The sequence below is a fragment of the Carettochelys insculpta genome, chromosome 19 (genome assembly GCF_033958435.1).
Source record: "Carettochelys insculpta isolate YL-2023 chromosome 19, ASM3395843v1, whole genome shotgun sequence".
NCBI lineage: Eukaryota > Metazoa > Chordata > Testudines > Carettochelyidae > Carettochelys > Carettochelys insculpta.
In genome coordinates, this window is record NC_134155.1 from 23443944 (window position 1) to 23465306 (window position 21363).

The following is a 21363-nucleotide window of genomic DNA, read 5'->3' on the forward strand; positions in this document are numbered from 1 at the left end:
AATCAGAAAAAGATAATCAAGGTGAGCAAATCAGAGAGTGGAGGGGTGGGGGGGAAGGTCAAGAATTAGACTGAGCCAAGTATGCAGACGAGCCCCTATAGTGACTCAGAAAATTCCCATCCCGGTTCAAACCACGTGTTACTATCCAATGATGGAGATTCCACAACCTCCCTGGGCAATTTATTCCAGTATTTAACCACCCTGACAGTTAGGAAGTTTTTCCTAATGTCCAACCTAAACCTCCCTTGATACAATTTAAGCCCATTGCTTCTTGTCCTATCGTCCGAGGCCAAGGAGAATAATTTCTCTCCCTCCTCCTTGTAACACCCATTAGGTACTTGGAAGCTGCTATCATGTCCCCTCTCAGTCTTCTCTTTTCTAAACTAAACAAACCCAGTTCTTTTAATCTTCTCTCATAGGTCGTGTTTTCTAGTTGCTCTTCTCTGGACCCTCTCCATTTTCTCCACCTCTTTCCTAAAATGTGGGGCCCAGAACTGGACACAATACTCCAATTGGGGCCTAATGAGCGTAGAGTAAAACAGAAGAACGACATCTCCGGTCTTGCTCTCAACGCTCCTGTTAATGCATCCCGGAATCATGTTTGCTTTTTTTGCATTGATGTTGCGCTGTTGACTCATTTGGAACTTGTGGTCCACAATGACCCTGCTGTGGAGGCAAATGAGCCTTCTCTTCTTTCCGAGGCCAGAATGGGCTGGAGCCCCTTCCCCCACCCCTCGCTCAGCTCACATCCTGTTGTGAAGCTCATTTGCACCACTCTGGTTCACACCAGCATCATGGCACGGTTTGAGCGCTGACGCGTGGTTTTCACACTTCTCTGTGCTCGCTGGCACAGACACGGTTGTGCGTTCCACATCCCCTCCACCCACTGCTTTGCTTCTTCACAATGACTACAGATGTTCTAATGGCCTTATTTATATTAAATCCACTTTTTTTTCATTTTGGCAATAACAGGAACATCAAGCCTGGCTTTCACTGGTTTTGCTTGACGACTCGCTGGGATTCTTAGGGACATGGCTTGTGGCTGCTCTGCACCCATCCTTATAGGGTTGGAGGGTGGATCTTTATCAAAGACAACTTTTCTCCCAAATGTATGGGGGACATATGAGTTAAATGTATGTCAACGAGAGGCTGAGAAGTCAGCCCTTTGGGCAGCTTGAATAGAAATCCTGTTAGGTGTGCAGGCTCTGCATCGGCAGCTTCTGTGCTGCCAATAGCCTGTCAGTCTCCTCAGGGTGCGAGGCTAAAAAAAGATCCAACTTTCTAACGCCTTGGCCAGGTTTATAAAGAGGGCGTATTGATCCAAGTTCTGCCCTATGCAGTTTTCCCGGACCTGATGAACAGCAAAGATCATGTCAATGGTGCTGCGGCCTGGACAGAAACCACACTGTGCCTTTGGTAGGTTCCCCTCTGAGCTGCTGGTGATCAGATAGTCGAGGATGACTCGAACCAAGATCTTCCCAGAAGCAGGGAGAAGGGAGATGCCCTCGTAATGTCTACAGTCAGCTTTGTTGCCCTTGTTCTTGAAGAGCGAGATGCTTGTGGCATCTCTGAAGTCTTTGGGCACGTCTTCCTCTTCTCAGATGCTGGGCAGAATGCTGTGAAAGGCTTCAAGTGACACTGGTCCTGCTGCCTTGAAAATTTCAGCAGGGATACCATCCATCCCAGGGGCTTTGCTGGAGCTGGTCTGGCTTATTGTCTTTTTGACCTCTTCCATTTCAGGGGGCAGGCCAAGACTGTCTATGGTGGGTTGCTGAGGGATCTGGTCTAGGGCTTCAGGGTTGACAATGGAGGGCCTGTTGAGAAGGTTGCTGAAATGCTCTCTCCACCTATGGCTGATGCTGCTCTTCTCTCTCAGGAGGGTCATGCCATCTGCAGGATGAGGTGTAGTACTTGGCTCTGAAGGTCCATATACAGCTTTGGTAGCACTGAAGAACATCACCCACCAGAGTTCCTCTCTGATGCTTCCCAGGCTAACTCTGTCCGTTAGCAGCTCTGTTCACAGCATGTTCCTCCACCATTGGGCCTTGCATAAGCTGATCCCTTTCCCTTTGCTGAAGCTAAACTAGCTGGCAGTAGGCGGGGACAGGAACAGCCCTAAAAAACAGCCAACCCCACCATTGGCCAAATGAAGTAAAAATGGCCAGCCCATCAGTATAGAACAACCATGACTCAGGAGTCCTGCGCCCCTGGTAAAAGGACCAAGCCAGGAAGCCACCCTGCTAACCCATCCCTAGACCTAGACCTAGGTGGGGTCTTAAGGAAGGACAGAAAACTTCTGGGAACAAATCTCTCCAGCCCACGACAGTGCAGAGGAATAGGGCCATGTCCCTTCAAATAGCACACGAGCCCTGGAGCGGCGCACACCATGTCCTGTATTTTAGAAGCTCAGAAGAGTACTTGTAGTTTGGCTTGGTGGGCTGGATGGCTCCTTGGGAATGGGGCCTACTGAGGCACATGTGGTTTCTTTATATTGTTAGTGTGCAAAGACCAAAAGACACAACCTGCTCCCTCAGGAGACATCTCCCCTCCAAGCCACCTAAGTGTTCTGAGGACAACCACCACCACCACCACAGGGCACTCTGTGGTCAGGGGCTACCTCTTGAGCCTGTCCTCCACAGAATCCGGACACGTTGCCTCAAGACACACTTTCTCTTTTAAATTATTTCTCACTCTTCCTTTTTGTTCTCCCATCCCACAAAACATCCCAATCTAGGGCAGGGTGGGGTTAAAGTTATAACGTGCCCCTTCCTCCAGGAATGAGAAGATTAAGAGAAGTCTTGATCATGGAATATGAGCACCTACATGGAGAGGTGAAGGCTGGGACAGGGTTAGAGTTCAAAAAAGACCTTGACAATTTCAGGGCAGCTCTCCAAGCGAAGAACATAAAATTCAACAAAGGCAAATGCAAAGTGCTACACTTGGGGAGGGAAAAAGGAAAAAGCACAATGACAAAAGGGGGAATATCAGTATTGCTGAAAAGGATCTCGAGGTTATAATGGATCATGACTTGAACGTGAGCTAACTGTTGTAAAAAGGCTAATATTTTGCTGGGTGAATTTACCAGTGTGTCAGACCTAAGATGGGGAGGAGAAAAAGTTTGGAAAACTGGACCTATGTGGAAAGGCTGAAAAACCCAAGTAGGTTTAGTATCACAAAAACAAGCCTGAGGGAAGACCAATGTGATGAAGTGGGGTGTGTGAGGATTTTTTTCACCCGGTTCGGTTGCACGTGTATCCTGATGCCCTGTAATAACACCAGGTGGGTGCCTCAGTTTCCCTAGGCACAGCATCAGTACATAGTGCTAATGGGCATTTCAATGTGATGACTTCTCACATGTTGACAATGGGGCCCCAGGCTCTTTGTAACCTAGGCAGCCAGGTGACACCTTTCTTCCCTGGGAACCTGGACAAAGGCGGGAGGAGGGGCCTGGCTGGTTTGAATTGGAACTGGGCAGCTGGAGAGGGGCAGAGGGAGGAAGGGGGGCAGGGCCTGGCTCTGGGCCCCCTCTGGGCCCCTCATCCCAAGACAGATTGTACTGACTGCTACTGGCTGCTGTGTTCTACGCTGTGTCCATGTCAGCTAATAACCCACGTGTTCTCCCTGCTGAATGACAGCCATATTTAACTGCAGATGGGGGGCAGGGCCTGGGGACCCCCACACCCCAGGACGTCCAGTAGCGGCCTTCAGAAATGAAGGGCTGTCATACAGAAGACAGCAGTCAACTGTTCTCTGTGTCCCCTGAAGGCAGCTCAAGTGGTAATGGGCTTAATCCCCAGCACGGGGGAGTTAGGTTAGGTATTGGGGTGGAAGGAGGGAGCTTTCTAACTCTAGGGGAAGTTAAGGTCTGGACCAAGCTTCCAAGGGAGATTGTAGAATCCCCAACACTGGAGATTTTTAAGAAGAGGTTAGACAAAGAGTTGTTGGGGTACCCACTTTATTGGTGATACGCTTACATTGTGAAGGGAACGGCATTGGCTTTGACAATAAGGATTTCTAACTGTTTTATACTGATAAATAGCTAACCTACTGCAAACACAACGTAAAGTCCTGTAGCACCTCATAGACTAACAGATTTTTTTGGAGCATCAGCTTTGGTGGGCAAAGACCTGCTTTGTCTTTGGCCACGAAAGCTGATGCTCCAGTAAATCTGTTAGTCTACGAGGTGCCACAGGACTTCTCATTGTTGGTGCGGATACAGACTAACACGGCTTCCCCTCTGATAACTTACATAAGGATTGTTGCCACCTTGGTTTCTTCCTGGGCCATGCGCTGTGGTTAAAGGCACTGTGAGACCCTGTTGAGTAAAACTATCCTCTAACCTGTGTTTAACCACCACATTATATTTCCGCAGCCACAACTTCTTTCTTTGTACCCGTGGTGGTGCTCCAGCAATGAGTTTTGTTCTGATTGTCTGCAAAGAGGTCAGTTTTCTTCTACGCACACATGGGCTGGAAGAGGAAGCCATAGCTGAACCATGGGCTGAGCCCTCCTTTTGGAGCTGTGCATAATTTATTTCCTTGGGTGTACGGAATCTGGTTTCATGAAGTTCTTATGTCTTGACTTAAATGCCACCACTTTTTTATTTACGTCACAGTATGCAAATGAGTTCATACTGGAGCAGAGATCGTTCATAAACAGAGTCTCACCAGGATGCCAATGGAACACAGATTCCTTCTTTAGCTGATCTTCTAGTCATGCCAAGACTTCAGCAAGGCCTGGTATAAACCCACCAAAGTAAATCCATCCTTCTCGAGCTCAGCACTGTTCTTTAGTGACTTTGTTTCAGCAACTGCTGCTCTTTTTGCAGACTTGAGCTTTATATTGTCAGCTGAGGGAGTGTGACCAAAATCTCTTACACTGATTGCTCTAATGTCGTCTAGAATGAATTTAGCCCTTCCTTCCCGCGGCTGTTTGAAGCATGGGGGGTAGGTTGTATCTACCATTGAGGAACACAATGCCAAAGACCAATAACAATAAATAAGCAATGAACACAAGTCAGGCATTTTAAAATCATCAGGTCAAGTTAACTTGCATTCAAGAGTTATAAAGGAGCTAGCTGAGGAACTCACTGGAGCACTGGTGGAGACTAAAAGAAAGCTAATATGCCAATTTTTAAAAAGCACAAACAAGCATGGGTGCTGGAACCAGGGTGATGGGGGCGATTTCCATTATATATAAGATTTACGTAGGCTACGTCTACACGTGAAGCCTACATCGAAGTAGCCTATTTCGATGTGGCGACATCGAAATAGGCTATTTCGATGAATAACATCTACACGTCCTCCAGGGCTGGCAACGTCGATGTTCAACATCGACGTTGCGCAGCACCACATCGAAATAGGCGCTGCGAGGGAACGTCTACACGCCACAGTAGCACACATCGAAATAAGGGTGCCAGGCACAGCTGCAGACAGGGTCACCGGGCGGACTCAACAGCCAGCCGCTCCCTTAAAGGGCCCCTCCCAGACACACTTGCACTAAACAGCACAAGATCCACAGAGCCGACAACGAGTTGCAGACCCTGTGCATGCAGCATGAATCCCCCGCTGCAGCAGCAGCAGCCAGAAGCCCTGGGCTAAAGGCTGCTGCCCACGGTGACCATAGAGCCCCGCACGGGCTGGAGAGACAGCGTCTCTCAACCCCCCAGCTGATGGCTGCCATGGAGGACCCCACAATTTTGACGTTGCGGGACGCGGATTGTCTACACGGTCCCTACTTCGACGTTGAACGTCGAAGTAGGGCGCTATTCCGATCCCCTCATGAGGTTAGCGACTTCGACGTCTTGCCGCCTAACGTCGAAGTTAACTTCGAAATAGCGCCCGACGTGTGTAGCCGCGACGGGTGCTATTTCGAAGTTAGTGCCGCTACTTCGAAGTAGCGTGCACGTGTAGACACAGCCGTATTGGTACAATGCTCCTAGTATTTTCACTATAACCATTATTCCAGCACATCTGTAAACACTTGGATGACTTGGTTAATTATAGGCCTGTCAGCCTGACTTTGATGCTGGGCAAAATAATGGAGCAGCTGATTAAAGGAGTGGAAAACCTTCCTGACAGTAATAGATGCAAGGAACTCAGTCTTTTCAGCTAACAGAAAGAGAAGGTTAAGTGGTGAGTTGATCACAGTAAGTATCTACAGGGGGACCCAATATTTCACATTGGGGTCTTCAGCCTATCAGGGAAAGGTCTGACACGGGCCAGTGGCTTGAAGATAAAGCCAGCCCTATTCCGACTGGAGAGAAGGTGACAATGATTAACATTAGAACAATTTACCAGGGGTCGGGGACAATTTTAAATCAAACCTGGATATGTTCCGGAAATCTCTGCCCCAGGAGTTGTTCAGAGGCAGGTCTCTGGCCTGGGCTATGCCAGAGATTATTAGACTAGAGGATCACAACTGTGTCTTCTGGCCTTGCAGTCCAAGAGTTAGGAAGGGATTTTACCCCTCCTGCTCCAAGGCACAAAGCAATCCATAGCTGGGGGCAAATTATCCCCTGGCCTTCCACTGTGGATTTTGTGCACCTTCTCTTGAAGTTGCTGGCCCTGGCTGCTGCTGAAGACAGGGGATTGGACTATGGTCCCATCTTGCTGATACACTGGGGACAAAGGAACTGCTTTGTTGGGTCAAGGTCTTAGTCCAGCCAAGCTCTCAAATGGAACCCGAAAGCAAAGCCCAAAAGAGGGAGACCTACTGAGGCTGAAGGACAGCAACTGGGATAGTCCTGGGGTCAGCTAGAAGTTTTGTCCCAAGCCAGAGAGAAGTGGAGGAGGCTTGTAGATGACCTATGCTCCACTTGGGGTACAAGGGTTTAAAGTCAAGTAGTCCAACAGCTGCAGACCCATGAAGCCAGGCATAGGTGTCACCTATTTCTTCTTGGGTGGAATGAAGCTCTGTTGGAGGCCAGGGGCAGAGGGTGGTACCCTCTCTCTCTTGCCTAAGGTATTAACTGGGTTACCATTTAACTTTCCTCTCCTGGGAGAGAGCTGCTGTTTTCAACACACCTAGAGCTGAACTGGGGAACTCTGTAGCTAAACGCACCTGCACAACAGTTTGAGTAAGAAACACACACATGGTTATGGCCCAGGTAACAGCTCATATCCTCAGCAGCCTGGCAGACAGGGGTGGTCTGAAGTTACAGAGGGAGAGGTGTAGGTTGGATATTGGGAAAAACTATTTCCCCAGGAGCTGGTGAAGCACTGGAATGAATTACCAAGAGAGGTGGTGGGATCTCCATCCCTAGAGGATTGTAAGTCCCAGCTTGACAAAGCCCTGGCTGGGGTGATTTAGTTGGGATTTATACTGATTTGGGCAGGGGGCTGGACCCAGTGACCTCCTGAGGTCCCTTCCAGCCTTAGGAGTGTATGATTCTATGAGCTGTAACATGCACTCCTTTGTGGCTTAATGTCTGCTTTTACCAGCCTGATCTTGCATCTGGGACAAAGTCCTGCTGGCCTGACTCCAGGGAGTAAAGGCGCTGAAACCAAAGTGAAACCATTGAGTGTCATATGAGGAGTAAAACCCCATCACAGCTGTGTTCAGGCAGTTTGGCAAGGTGCCTGCGAAGCCAGCTGTGGTCGATCATCCCAGGGCAGAGGCATCTGCCATAGCTCCTGCGCCCGCCTCCCACACTCACTCTTGGTCTGTTCTTCAGATCAAGGGCTGGCTCAGCACAGAAGCAGCATAGGCCAGATGCTTTCGTTTTTTTCAGCCTTGCACAATTTGCAGGGAAAGTCCTCTTTGTTTGGAGAGAGAAATACATGTGATTTCCCGACACTTTCCTGTTTTCCTTTAGGTCTGATAGCGTGGAAGAAACACACTGAGTAAGCACTTGGCATGCTCAGCCTTGCACTTATTATGGATTCCTGAGATTTGGCTCCAAGTTCCCTTTTAGTTCCACCCCCATAGCTCATGCAGGGACCTCCGCTCTGGAAATTCCGCTCGGGGCTGCTCGGCCTCCAGAATTCCCTATAAAAGGTGAGGAGACTCTCGCTGCTCAGTGACACAGCTGGAGCGTGGGGGTCTCTGGTCTGGCTCTGCTTGTTTTCTCCCAATAGCAACACGATGGTCTCTGCGGCTGCCTTCGCTGTCCTTGCCAGCGCTCTCTTCTGCTCCGTGGTCTTCTCTGCTCCAGGTGAGTCCGGCTGCGCTCTGAAACAGTCCTCTCTGAAATGGATGGGTTGGCGGGGGCAAGCCTGAGACCATTACTGCTGGGGGTGCCACTTGTCCCCCCAGCCCTCCAGGCTGCTCCAGCCTTTCCCCTGCTTTGGAATTCACCGTGTCTGTTTCCATCTTTCAGTGGGATTGGACACCCCGTCCTTCTGCTGCTTCAGCCACACGGCCCGCCCGATCCCACGCAAAACAGTGGTGGGTTACTATGAGACCAGTAGCAAGTGCTCCCTGGCTGCTGTCGTGTAAGTACAGATGCTCGACGCCTGGAGAAGGGCCCTCAGCCAGGGTGCAGACAGCCCCCATCTCAATCTGAGTCCTGCACTGCCGGGGCATCGTTTGCTCTGTGTCTATACCTGAGCTGACTGGGGCTGGCGGGGCTCAGCCATGGGGCTGTAAGACTAGGAGGTGGACTTTTGGGCGTGGCCCAAGCACAAGGACTCTGAACGGCAGGTGGGTCCCAGAGCCAGGGCTCCGGCCCCAATGTCTGCATGGTGGAAGGTGTTTTAGCCCCACCACCTGGGCCAGCTGCAGGATTCTGACCCGCTATAGAAGTGTTGTTGGTGATTGGCAGCAGGCTATGGGGCTGCTGCTTCTGGGTCCCAGCATGAGGACATCTGGGGATCAGAGGCCTGAAGTCCCATAGATTCTCGGTTACTTGCAAGTCCACTGCACTAGCCCTAGTGGTGAGAGCCGAGTAGCTGCAGCCTGGAGAACAGGCTTCCCCGGCTCCTTCTCTAGGGTCCTGCCGTGGGACCTTGTCACCTCTTGGGGTAGGGGAGTCGGGGGACAAGCAGGAAACGAGGCTGCAGGAGGGAAGCTTTAGGCAGGCTTTAAAAGGTAGAGCTGGCAGCTGAATGCGGGGTGGGGAGGGGCAGCCCAGGTGACCTAGTCCTGCACCCGTTTGGGATGGAGGCTCCTTCAGGAGCAGGACAGAACAGACTGGCTTTCCTGGGATCTGCATGTGGGCGGCTCTGGGCAGGTCAGGGGAGAGACACCGTGTTTTTCTCCCTCTAACCCAGTGGTTCTCAAACTTTACGGCCTCCTGCCCCCCTTTTGATTTTTGAGAAACCCTCACGTCCCGCCCGACTTCTTCTTTACCATCATCCAACCCCCTTAACAAAACCTTCAGTTTGGGATTTAAAATAAACACAAAAACTTGATATAAAATGTTATTGGAAATTAAAAATGAGCACAAATAGTTTTTCTTGTCCTGTTGTGGGTGCCTGGTGCAGCCCCAGCTGTCCAGTGCCCGAGCACTGTGCCAGCCACCTGCCCACCTGAGACCTGTGCTGCCAGAGCCGCCCGTCTGAGTTCTGCACTGCTGGGGTCAGCCACCTGACCGCCTGGCAGCTGCTGGGCCTGCTGGATGCCCGAGCTCTGTGCTGCTGGGACCAGCCGCCTGCCCCAGCCGTGGGCCAGCTGCCCTAGCCACCTGCCCAAACCCCAGGTTGCCAGAACCAGCCGCTTGCTTGCCAGCCCAAGCCACCCAAGCCCTGCACTGCTGGGGCCAGGCCCCAGCCAAAGCTGCCTGAGCCTTACAAGGCTGGGGCCAGCTGCCCAAGCCCTGTGAGTCCCGCAAGCCGGCCAGCCACCCGAGCCCCACGAGCCGCCCACCTGAGCCCCTCCCGTCCCACAAAGCCAGGCACCTCCACCCCATTCTTACCCCATTCCCCCACCTAAGTCAGACACCCCCCTGCCCCATCTAACCCCATCCTCCCCAACCCACACTCACTCACCTTTGCAGGAGGCAGCCAGCTCCATGTGGATCTTTGCCAGCTGCCTCCTTATTGTAGCAGCCCTGCCGGGTCACCCATGTGAAATGGGGCCAGCAAAGCAAAGGCCAGAGCTTTTTTCTGGTAGGGGCAATGATGGGGGGCTGGGTCACCTCACGCGTCCCCCCCCCCGAATTTCTTCACACCCCTCCGGGGGAGCACCCCCCCCATGTTCTAACCAGTCTCTGTTCTACCCCGTAGGTTTATTACGAAGAAAGGCCGGGCTGTCTGTGCCGACCCCAGCAAGTCCTGGGTCCAGCTCCATGTCACCACCCTAGCTCGGATGTGAGCAGAGCAGGGAAGGGAGAATTATCCCTATTTCTTGCGAATCTTATGCTGGCACCTTGCAGCCCTGTCGTGCAGGTGCTATAACATGGAACAAACAGGCAGTTTCTGCCCTAAAGCGCTGGCTATCTACGGACAGACATCATAAGAGTTTGGTCCTGCTGACACACGCGAGGATGCTACTACGAATCCAATCGTTAAAAAGCTGACGCCCGCTGGCGGTTGAAAAGGGACCACATTTGTTTGTACTGGAAGTCATATTTATTATTTATGGGATGCCCTCGTGGGGGGTCACGTCCCTGACACACAGCCACCAGGCTGTTGTGTGCGGCTGGTTCTCTGCTGTAGTTTTCGGCGGTGACCAGGGATCGGGTAGAACGATAATTTTGTAAAATAAAATGTTTTGTGTAGAAATACTCTGCTTTTTCCGTAATGTGAGCCCTGACTGGAATGATCTCCAGCCCCAGAAACATTGTCAGACCCCTGTGCCCTCCTGTCTCACTGGGAACAGACGAGGGCCAAAACCTACCAGCTCAGCGCCACCAATGTTTGGGGAAAATTTGGCCCTGCTAACAGCAAAGTTCAGAGCAGCCCTTACCCATGTTTACATCGACAGCGTCTACTCCTGCATGCCTTGTCTGAGGTGCATCTTCCCACCCGGCCACCCTCCTGTCCATCACGCACACGCAAGTCACAGACATTGCGATGGGGCTGCTATCATATGCGGGGAGCAGAAAGGGTTACGTCTCCTACCCTGAGCTGAGGCTGGCTCGGGGTTAGCAGAGATTGCAGTCAGGGCATGAGCTCAGGGTGAGGAGGGGAGTCCGGAGTGGGGAAGTCGTGTGTGTGTGTGTGTGTGTGAGACACAGCCACTGCCCAAGGAGCCACACGAAATATTTTCCCTTCCTGTAGTCCTGTAGAGACCTCCCTTTCCCCAGTCCTCTGTGCAGGGGCCTGCTGCTAGGGGCTGGTTCCTTCAATGCCCAGTGAAGACAGCTTGTTTTACTTGCCCATCTCTCTGCAGGGGCCAGTTGTGATCAGGCACACAGCTGCCATGGTACGCACACACATGTGCCCTGCATGAGCCACTCAGCCCTGCATGCTCCTCAGTGCCTCCCACGCTCCCAGCCTCTAAGCTTTCCTGCCCTTGGGCGGATTTTCTCCATCCATGTGGAGAATAAATTTTGTTGCGTACACCAAGACAAGTGTGAATGGGCACCACCTGGAAGAACACAAACCTGTGTGGGGGGCTCTGCCAATCAGCTCTGCAGCACTGGAATTTCCTCTGAGCACCCAACTTACAGGAACGCTACTCCCAGCCTTGCCTTGTGTTCTCTCACTGCCTACACCCAGAAAGGAGCAGCTATGGATTTGCCCACCTCCTCTGGTGGAGCAGGTGAGAGGCAGCAGCATTGTCTAGTGATGGCAGCTGGATTCTGGAGGCAGGAGACCATGTCTCTGTTTCTGGCCAGTTTGTCTTAGGCATGTCACTTCCCTCCTTTCTGCCTTGGTTTTCCTATCTGTGAAATGGGGGTTATGATACCCACGCTTGTAAAATGTACCAGGACCCCACACATTAACAACCAGAACACATGGCTATGTGATACTCACCCCTCCCTGACTCACTCTTGCACCAACACACTGTTACACACTTTCTTTGAGTCTACTTTTAATAAGAATGGCTAGAATGAGTCAGACCAAAACTCCACCTAGCCCAGTATCCTGTCTTCCAACAATGGCCAATGGGCCACTGCCAGATGCCCCGGAGGGAGAGAACCGAAGAGGGAATCATTGAGCGATCCCTCTCCTGTCATCCCTTTCCAGCCTCTGACAAACAGAGGCCGTGGACACCGTTCCTGCCCAGCCTGGTTAACAGCCACTGACGGGCCTAATTTCTAGTTCTTTTTTGAAGCCTGTTCATGTCCTGGTCTTCACAAACTCTTCTGGCCAGGAGTTCCACAGGCCGACCACGTGCTACGTGAGGGAAAACTTCCTGTTAGTTTTAAACCCGCTGCCCTTTCCTTTCACTTGGTGACCCCCAGCTCCTATGTTATCTTTTAATGTACTGATTTCCTCCACCCTTACTCATGCAACCGTGACCTCACCATGCTTATCGCAGAAGGGGCTTGCTCCACACTCGCTCTCAATTACTCCATCGCTTTCTCTTCACCCTGAATCCACATCCGCTTCCTCTCTGTTTACACGAGTCTCGCCTACATCAGACCGCTACAAACCCTCCCTTCCCGGGGCGATATAATACACAAAACAATTTTTGCTATTAGGAAAGCAACACCCTGCATCCCCACAGCTGCCACAAAGCCATTGGAAAAACCGCTGTCCATGCAAAGCAACTGCTCCCCAGGAGAGAAGCTGAAAGGACGGGAAGAATTGCACAAAGCAAATCAGGCCCAGCATTCTCACTCGCCCGTTTAAATCCAGGATGGCTGCACTGACCTCACTGGCGTTACGCTGGATTTGCACCAGCGTGAATGAAATCAGCCTTAGGCCTAGGGTAGGCCCTTGCATCAGACAAGGAGATAGCATGTGGTGCAGCCGTTTCTCTTTCTGCCAAACTCCCTGGAACACAGCGGAACCTCTCGTATCTTGAAACGTGGCCCTGGCATGCTGCAAAACACGGTCACGGTCCCTTTCCTAGGTACGAGAGGTTCTGTTGCATTTCAGTGTTGGCTGCTTCTCTCGTGAAAGGTCCTGCAAGAACCTACCTTCTGTGAGCGTGTCAGTGGGGGTATACTGGTGGTACCTGCCCCACAGCTCTGGCTGCTTTATGGCTTAATTTCTCCCCAGTGGAAGTTTCTCTCTCCCAGACCAGCCAGCCCTGAGGCTCAGGTGTCTTGCCAAGTCACTGGCTAAAAGGCAATCCCTTCCCAGGTAAGAGATGCCCACAGACATGGCAGGTTCTTCCTTCCCTGTTGGCACCGCTCCTGGTTCCATTGCCAGGACCTTCTGGGGTATCTGTAAATCTCTCCTTAGGACAGAGCCTGGCTCCCAGCTGCTTCCTCGGAGTCCTTCCAGACCAACCTATGGGACCGGCACCAGAACCCAATTTACTCACTGTGGTTCCTTCCCAAGTGGATCGGTTTGCCCCTTACCAGGTCCAGCTGATTCTGGCATAGGTGCAGCTGATTGAAGGGGGAGGGCTGGCCTCAGGTGTCCTGGCCCTTACGGATATGTCTGTGCAGCGAGTATGGGAGCCGGCTTAACAGACTTGGCCTGGGGCTGGTGTGGACACTGGAGCCCTGGGCTCTGATGCCAAGGAGTGGGGGTGGGGTTAGCTTGAACCTCACTTGTCTGAGTCTGTTGGCCCAGGCTCAAAGGATGGCTACTCCCTGGCTAGACACTGGGATGGGTTGGTTCACAGAGATCCCCTTGGGACTGTCATCTGATGGGCTGATCATACGACTGAGCCCACCTCCCTGCCTGGGGTGTCCCACCACCCTGTCCTGCTGGGCCAGATGCTCTGGTCACCTGCAGGCAAGGCACAGAGTTGGGGTAACAGCCCCCCATCAAGCACCACAGACACTGATAACAGTGCAGTTCTCTGAAAGCTCAGCTACAGGGGCTTGAGAGCACCCAGGAGCACAGCCCCCTAAAGGTTCTTGGGGAAGGGGGCTGCTGCCCCTCCTTATCCAGCTGAAGTGATACCCCGGCCAGGCAGGCTAAGCAAGCACTTCGCCTTGGCAGGTTGTGGAATTTCAGTCGTGGGATGTTTAAGAGCAGGTTAGACGAAGACCTGTCGGGGCGGTCTGTGGTGCTGGGTCCTGCCCTGAGGGCAGGGGAAGGGACTGGATGACCACTCGAGATCCCTTCCGGTCCTGTGATTCTGTGACCCTCTCCCCCAGTGCACCAGTGGGATTTCCTTCATTCCCAAGGATGAGCCAGCTGCCAGGAGATCTCTGCTGGATCAGAGGCCCCTTTACATACAGGGCCCACTCCTGAACTCAGGAGGGAGCTTTCCGTTGCTATGTGGTAACTTTGCTCTTATCTGGCCATGTTGAAACTTGCTTGGGGTGAGCAGCTTCCTTCTGTGGCCAGCTCAGAGTGGTCCACATGCACACAGCCCCATGACCTCAGATCCTGTCCTGCTCAGGTCACTTGTTCCAACCACAGCTGCAGGCTGTTCTTCACACACTCTGCTCTGCCCTCCCCAGCTTGGGGCTCCCCACTCATGGGAGCCCACAGAATCCTGGGGCTGGAAGGGACCTCAGGAGGTCATTGAGTCCAGCTCCCTGCCCCAAGCAGGACCAACCCCAACTAAATCATCCCAGCCAGGGCTTTGTCAAGCTGGGACTTAAAAACCTCTAGGGATGGAGATTCCACCACCTCTCTAGGTAACACATTCCAGTGCTTCACCTCCCTCCTGGGGAAATAGTTTTTCCTATTACCTAACCTAGACCTCCCCCCACTGCAACTTGAGACCATTTACAGAGAAGTAGCCGTGTGAGTCTGTGTCTTCACAAAACGAAAAAGCAGTCACGTAGCACTTTAGGGACTAACAAAATAATTTATTAGGTGATGAGCTTTCATGGGGAAGACCCACTTCAGATCTTGTTCTGTCCTCTGTCATGACTGAGAACAGCCTCTCTCCATCCTCTTTAGAGCCCCCCCTTCAGGAAGTTGAAGGCTGCTATCAAATACCCCTCAGACTTTTCTTCTGTTGACTAAATAAGCCCAAATCCCTCAGCCTCTCCTCATAGGTCATGTGCTCCAGCTCTTTAATCACTTTTGTTGACCTCCACTGGACTCTCTCCAACGCGTTCAGTCCTTTTTGCAATGGGGGGCCCAGAATTGGACACAATACTCCAGATGTCGCCTCAACAGTGTCGAATAATCACTTCCCTAGATCTGCTGGAAATGCTTCTCCTTAGGCAGCCCTCAATACTGCAAGGAATAAGGGAAGAGTTTCTCCCGTCAACCTCCCTCTGCGAGGACGGCCAGGTAAGTCGACTGTAGATAAGTCGATTCTAAATACACACCTGCTGTAGCTAGAATTGTGTGTCTACCATCGACTTTAATGTCTAGTGTAGATCTTGTGTCACACTCTCCCCTTGCCCCACTGGCCTATGTCTCTTGCCCCTGCCTGTTCAGGGCTCCCTGAGCTTCTCCCTAGGGCCAGTCATTGTGTCTGGCTATTCCCCCAGGGTTGCTGCTTTCCCCTGATAATGGGACTGCAGCACCAATCTACCCAGCAAAGGACTGTCTTGGTTCCCATCCAATCATCCCTGTGAAGTGGGGCTCATGGGCAGTCCAAACCTCCTCCTTGGGGACATTGAAAACTGCCTTGAACAAGGCTGCAGCAGGGAATGAAATACACGGAAGAAGAAGAAGCCTTCAGTGGCTCCAGGGATGGCGTTTCAGGCTTGGCCTACCAGGTCTATTCCAGACCCTGTTTACCATACAGTGCTTGTGAGCGTACGTGCGAGGGCAGAGGGGCATCTGGAGGCAGTGTGCGTACGCACGTGGCTGTGCCTGGGAGAGGTTGCATCTCCATTCACGCGTGTCTCTGGAAGTACGTGCATTCGTGCACATGTATCTGTCCCGCTGTGCAGCTGCTGCACGTCTGTGTCCGTTGGTGCATCTTTGTGCAAGAACGTGTGTATTCAGGACTGTGTGTGAGTGACATTGTGGGGATGTGTGGCAGACTGTGGAGAGAGGGATTTTGCCAGATTTTCAGAATGCTTATGCGGAACTTTTAAAATAAAAAAAAAAGTGTTTTAAAACTCACTAAAACTATCCCCATTTTTCATTGCTTTTGACTGTTTTTCCAGAATTGAAGCTCCAGTCCCAGACTTCAAAGATGACTGAAATTCATTACAAGTCGTAGCCAAATTTTGTTTAATGATAACTTCAGCTTCCAAATTCCCACGGAGCAATCTGCCTTTCTCACCGTTTGCGAGGGCTGCAAGCTCTGCTGATAACTGACTCTGTCTCAATGGCTGGCTTCTCCCTCCATGGCTACCTCTCGATGACTGGCCTACAGCCAGGTCTGGTGATCCCTTCTCGGTGCCCACATCACTCCCAGCCCCACGCGGCCTCTCAGAGCCGTGGTCCCCTGCGTCAGCACCCACCACAGCATCTTCCACTGTGACGAGGTGCTAGCCTGCTGCCTGCTGCATCTCCTGCCCCAGCACTGGGATTCAGAGATCATCCGGACGCAGGAGCCCCAGCTACAGGCCAAATGTGATGTGGTGGTGGATGTGGGTGGTGAGTACTCCATCCTCAGGACCATCAGTGCAATCATCACCAGAGGACTTTTGCATAGTCCATGCACTGCCTGTGGCCTGACGAGACCCGAACAACCAAGCTGAGCAGTGTGGGGATGGTTTATTTCCATTTTGGCTTCTAGGCCCTGGCCAGCCTGTTGGAGCTGAAGGAGGAGGACTGGGTGGTGCAGGGGCTGTACAATAAGCCATACTCTAACAGCTGCATCACACCCAGTCAAGTAGCTCCAGAGCTACCAAACATACCACAATTCAGTCATTTTATCACACGACATTTTTGGGTAACTGGGACACGGGACTATTGATTGAAATGAGTGATTCTCTCGCAGACCACAGGACATCTGACAACCCTGAGAGTGTGGGATGTGTGAATGGATATGTGTAAGTGAGTTGTGTTTCTGTTTAGGGTTGTGGCGGGGGTGTAGAAAAGAGTTGTGTGTACGTGTGTGTGATTCACAGATGAAGTATGACCAGCACTCAAACCCTCCCTTTTTCATTTGTCTGGGGAAACACAACACCTCTCTAATGACCTTTGAGTAGGTTCACTGAGTTTAAGGGTGTCCCACAAGTGTGGGTAGGGATGGATGGTTGCATATCATAGAATCCTAGCGCTGGAAGAGACCTCAGGAGGTCATCAAGTCCAGCCTCCTGCCCAAAGTAGGGTAAACCCCAACTAAGTCATCCCAGCCATGACCTTGTCAAACCAGGACTTAAAAACCTCTAGGGATGGAGATTCCACCACCTCTCTAGGTAACACATTCCAGTGCTTCACCTCCCTCCTGGTGAAGTGGTTTTTACTAACATCCAACCTAGACCTCTCCCTCTTTAACTTCAGACCATTGCTCCTTGTTCTGCCATCTGTCACCACTGAGAACAGCCTCTGTCTTTGGAAGCCCCTTCAGGAAGTTGAAGGCTGTGATCAAATCACCCTTCACTGTTTTCTTCTGCAAACTAAATAAGACCAAATCCCTCAGCCTGTACTTATAGGTCATGTACTCCAGCCCCCTAATCCTTTTCATTACCCTCTGCTGGACCTGCTCCAATGTATCCACATCCTTTCTATACTGGGGGGCCCAGAACTGGACGCAATACTCCAGATGTGGCCTCACCAGGGCTGAATAGAGGGGAATAATAAGTTCTCTAGATCTGCTGGAAATGCTTCTCCTAATGCACCCCAATATGCCATTAGCCTTCTTGGCTACGAGGGCACAGTGTGGACTCATATCCAGCCTCTCATCCACTGTAATCCCCAGGTCCTTTTCTGCTGCACTGCTACTTAGCCAGTTGGACCCCAGACTGTGGCAATGCTTGGGCTTCTTCTGTCCTAAGTGTAGGATTCTGCTCTTGTCCTTGCTGAACCTCATCAGATTTCTTACGCTGGTGTGTTTGCGTGTGAGGATGTGACAGCTCGGTGGCTGCTCAGAGATGTATATTTCCTTGCGGGGTGTCTGAGTGAGGTGTTTGGGACATGAGTCAGTTCAGGAAATGGGTCAGAATTCACCTTCAAACAGAACCAAAGTGTTTATATGAAAATATTTATTCTAGAAAAGCAATGTTGCATTTTCTTTCAAGCCCTCCACACCACCACTGCTCAGCAGTGCGGCAGATACAGCCAGGGCTAAATACCAAATATATTAAACCATCTTCTGCACACCTGGGATGTGACGAGAGCCAGCCCAGCGGCTCCCAGGCCACAGCAGGCGTTCTATAAATAATATAATTAGCAGAACCTCTCTGAGGTTTTGCACCGACTCTGGATTTTAAATAGCTGTACGTGATGTTTACAAGTTCGTGGGTTTCTCGGGACTTGAGGCCAATACCGCTGCTGTTCTCGGTGTGGCAGGGCAGGATGTTGTCTCCCGTCATTTGGGGGTTTCCATGCCCATTGCTGGAGGCGGCTTATGGTCCACTGTGGTCCAGGCTGGGCTCAGTTCAGCTCCAAGTGGTTCACATACTCTTCAACCCAGGGCTCGCCAGGCTTGGCACAGATTTCCCGGCCCTTCTTTGTGATGAATCTGGGGGCGGAGGGAGAGAGGGAGAGAGTTAAAAGACGGGAAGGGAGATTTCTCCCGAGTGCCTGTCCCCTTCTCACACCAGCTGCTCTCTCAGCTCTGCAGGGCCAGTCAGGTCTGTTGCCAGCTTCTCCGTCACCCCCGCAGGCCCCTGGGGCTGCAGCGCTGCCCCCTGTTCCATGTACTGGGGCCCTTCTGAGACTTCTCCTCTCCCCGGCTCCAGGCTGGCTTCACCTCACGCCATCATGCAGTAGGGGTGGGACTTCATTTCCCATGGATTGTTCCCCACAGCCCTGATCGTCACTCCCGACGTGCTATAAACCCCTCAGGGCCCAGAGCATGTGTGTTTGTGTGGGCGGCCATCCCTGGGCTGCCGGAGGGGGAGAGCTCACAGCTTCTGCCCTGTGGTGGGATGGAGGGGTAAGGATTTTGCCCCATGAGGCAGCACTGCTCTGGGCTTCAGCTGCTAGGTTGAGGGGCTGGGGGTTTAGTCCTGTGGCGGGCCACTCTGGGGCTCAGGGTTTCTCCCTCTGGAGAGGGGGTACTCTGGGGCTCCATGCAGGTTTGAAAACGCTTCCTGAACGCCAGCCCCCCCTCGGGTGTTCAGGTCCCATCCCCCTTCACGGAGTGCTTCGAAACCTGGACCAGCCCCTGGTCCTCCGGGACTGCCCAGCCTGGCTCCCTGTGCTGGTGCAAGGGGCTGCTGGGGTTGGAGCCCTGGCCAATCTCTCTAGTACGGGGATGTCCTGGGGCTGCACTGCCACAGACTGTCGCTCCAGCTCAGTGCAACACGCTGACCCAGGACACACAAAGCTGCCTCATCACGCCATTGGGAGTCTGCCCTCGGCACTTACACAATGCCCAGCTGAGAGCACATGCTGCTTGTGGTGTAATAATCCTTGACGAAGTTGCGGGGCATCTGCCGGGCTGTGTAGGAGAAGCAGCAGGCGGTCGGGGGATCAGACCCAACTGCAGGAGACAGAGAGGAACCAGGTGAGGGAGAGCTCAGACCTGTGCCAGGGAAATCCCCGCCTGGCTCTGCCCACCAGTGGGGGAGTCCCATGGGAGAGCTTTGCGTTAGTTTCAGAGAACCCAGCAGGGCCCATGCCTGAGGGTGGTTATGCTTTGGTCTTTGCGCAGGGATCCATATTTTCCAAGTGCTCTGGGACCAGCGAATTATTTAGAGCGCCCATTTCACAGGAGGGATAACTGAGTCACAGAGAGAGGAGATCTGTCTGTATAACTGCCCACAGGCCAACTCAGACCTGGGACCACTGGGGCTTAGTGCAGGAGCCTCTACAGCCTGAGCTAAAAGCCAGCAGGTGAAGGTTGCAGAGAACACTCTCTCTCTCTCTTTGCTTAAGTGTTCTAGGTGCCACCATGTGGGAGAGTGACCCACCCCCAGGAGGTGTGTGGGTTACACCTGCAGCCACAGCACAGGCCTGGGGCAGAGCTGGGACCTGCGTTTGGAAGGTTCCCCGTCCCCAGGAGCTGATCCCTACCCACACCGCCTCTTTCAGTCTCGCCCAGGGAGTGAGTGCTCTCTGGAGGCAGCCCGGGCCTCGGGCGCTCAGTGTTTGGCAGGACTGGGGTCGTAGTGCCATCCGCAGACCAACTGCAGCAATATCACATCCATCACCCCACCCCAGCTGGACTGTCCCCCTGGGAGCAGAACAGCCAGGGCCCACTCAGCTCTTGGGCTCGCTGCAAGGCTTGTCAGGGTACCAAGCAAAGCCCCTTGCAAGCATAGCTGTGGGGATGGGGGCCCTTAATCTCTAGGGCGAGAGGCCTCAGCATCACCCCCCACCAGCTCACCAGACAGCCACTGCATGGGCAGGGCTTTCGATCACATCCCACCGAGGAGGCATTTGAACTGGTGACCTAGGGACAGAAGCCACTAAGCCAACCGCCCCTCCGCTGCGTCGGCTGTGGTGTGCAGCTCTCATGGCAGAGAGACGCCTTTTGCCAGGCAGAGACAGCTAGCCTGTGGCACTCTGGGAAAGCACAGTAACCCGACGGCACCCAGGCACCATGGCTGGTTACTTACTTGGTGCGGAGAAGGCCTGGGAACAGAATGCAGCGATGAGGAGAACGGCGAGGGCAGCCACGGAGACCTTCATGGTGCTGTCGGGTGGGGACGAGCTGTAGCCACAGAACCAGAGCAGGGACTCCTTCAAGCCCTTCACCAGCGGCTGTTGAATCCCTCGGGCTGTCCCCTTCTTATAGGCGCCTGGAAAGGGAAAGGAGGGTGAACCCCAGGAACTGTGGAAATTCCAGCATGGTCAGGAGGTGACGCAATGCTGCTATTTTGGCAGAAAAGTGAAGCAGGAACTGGAATGGAGGAAGTCCCAGAATAGTGTGTGTGCAGCTTAGAAGGGCCAAGGCCTCTCACTCGGACACTTCAATGCAGTTTTGACACTGCAGGAAGAGAATGCGTCACCAGCTTCCCTGGGAGTGCAGCCTGCACCGACCTCCGGTTTCAAGCCTTGTGCAAAGCTGGAAAGCAGGAGGGTCTGGGCTTGCAAGGGAGCCTTAAGGGGGAGAAAAATGTTTGAAACCTATTTTTTACAAAAGAAAAGAAATTAGCTGAAAAATTTGGTGTAAAATCGAATTGGGAGCATGGGTGAGAACTAAATGGTTATTTTCAGCCTGGGCTGGGTGTCACGGCGTGTGGGGGGGCACCAGGCCCTGCACCCCAACCACAGGCAGATGTGACTTTCATCCAGCAGGGAGAACAGAAGGGTTATTAGGCGACAGGGACACAGCATAGAACAGACAGGTCAGCACAGAAACCAGAAGCTGTTAGTACAATCCATCTTGGAGACAGGGGACCCAAAGGGAATCCCTGAGCCAGGCCCTGGT

At 52.5% G+C, this 21363-nt stretch overlaps 2 protein-coding genes across 2 annotated transcripts; one reads left to right on the forward strand and one right to left on the reverse strand.

Moving 5' to 3' along the window:
- The first annotated feature begins 7985 nt into the window (after positions 1 to 7985).
- On the forward strand, positions 7986 to 10618 carry LOC142023129 (C-C motif chemokine 3-like). The gene is made up of 3 exons (XM_075013758.1): positions 7986 to 8155; positions 8321 to 8435; positions 10167 to 10618. Exons 1-3 carry the CDS (start codon positions 8086 to 8088, stop codon positions 10252 to 10254), a joined length of 273 nt encoding a protein of 90 aa, XP_074869859.1. The 5' UTR covers positions 7986 to 8085; the 3' UTR covers positions 10255 to 10618.
- Positions 10619 to 18013: 7395 nt separating this feature from the next.
- On the reverse strand, positions 18014 to 20752 carry LOC142023000 (C-C motif chemokine 4-like). The gene is made up of 3 exons (XM_075013483.1): positions 20549 to 20752; positions 19356 to 19470; positions 18014 to 18504 (listed from the first exon to the last, which is right to left on the reverse strand). Exons 1-3 carry the CDS (start codon positions 20619 to 20621, stop codon positions 18417 to 18419), a joined length of 276 nt encoding a protein of 91 aa, XP_074869584.1. The 5' UTR covers positions 20622 to 20752; the 3' UTR covers positions 18014 to 18416.
- Positions 20753 to 21363: the final 611 nt, after the last annotated feature.

Coding starts and splice junctions, on each gene's coding strand:
- LOC142023129 (XM_075013758.1), top strand. CDS start 8,086: ATGGTCTCTGCGGCTGCCTTCGCTGTCCTTGCCAGCGCTCTCTTCTGC. Junction 8,156..8,320: donor CGTGGTCTTCTCTGCTCCAG/GTGAGTCCGGCT, acceptor TCCATCTTTCAG/TGGGATTGGACACCCCGTCC. Junction 8,436..10,166: donor TGCTCCCTGGCTGCTGTCGT/GTAAGTACAGAT, acceptor TCTACCCCGTAG/GTTTATTACGAAGAAAGGCC.
- LOC142023000 (XM_075013483.1), bottom strand. CDS start 20,621: ATGAAGGTCTCCGTGGCTGCCCTCGCCGTTCTCCTCATCGCTGCATTC. Junction 19,471..20,548: donor CCAGGCCTTCTCCGCACCAA/GTAAGTAACCAG, acceptor TGTCTCCTGCAG/TTGGGTCTGATCCCCCGACC. Junction 18,505..19,355: donor TGCTCTCAGCTGGGCATTGT/GTAAGTGCCGAG, acceptor CTCCGCCCCCAG/ATTCATCACAAAGAAGGGCC.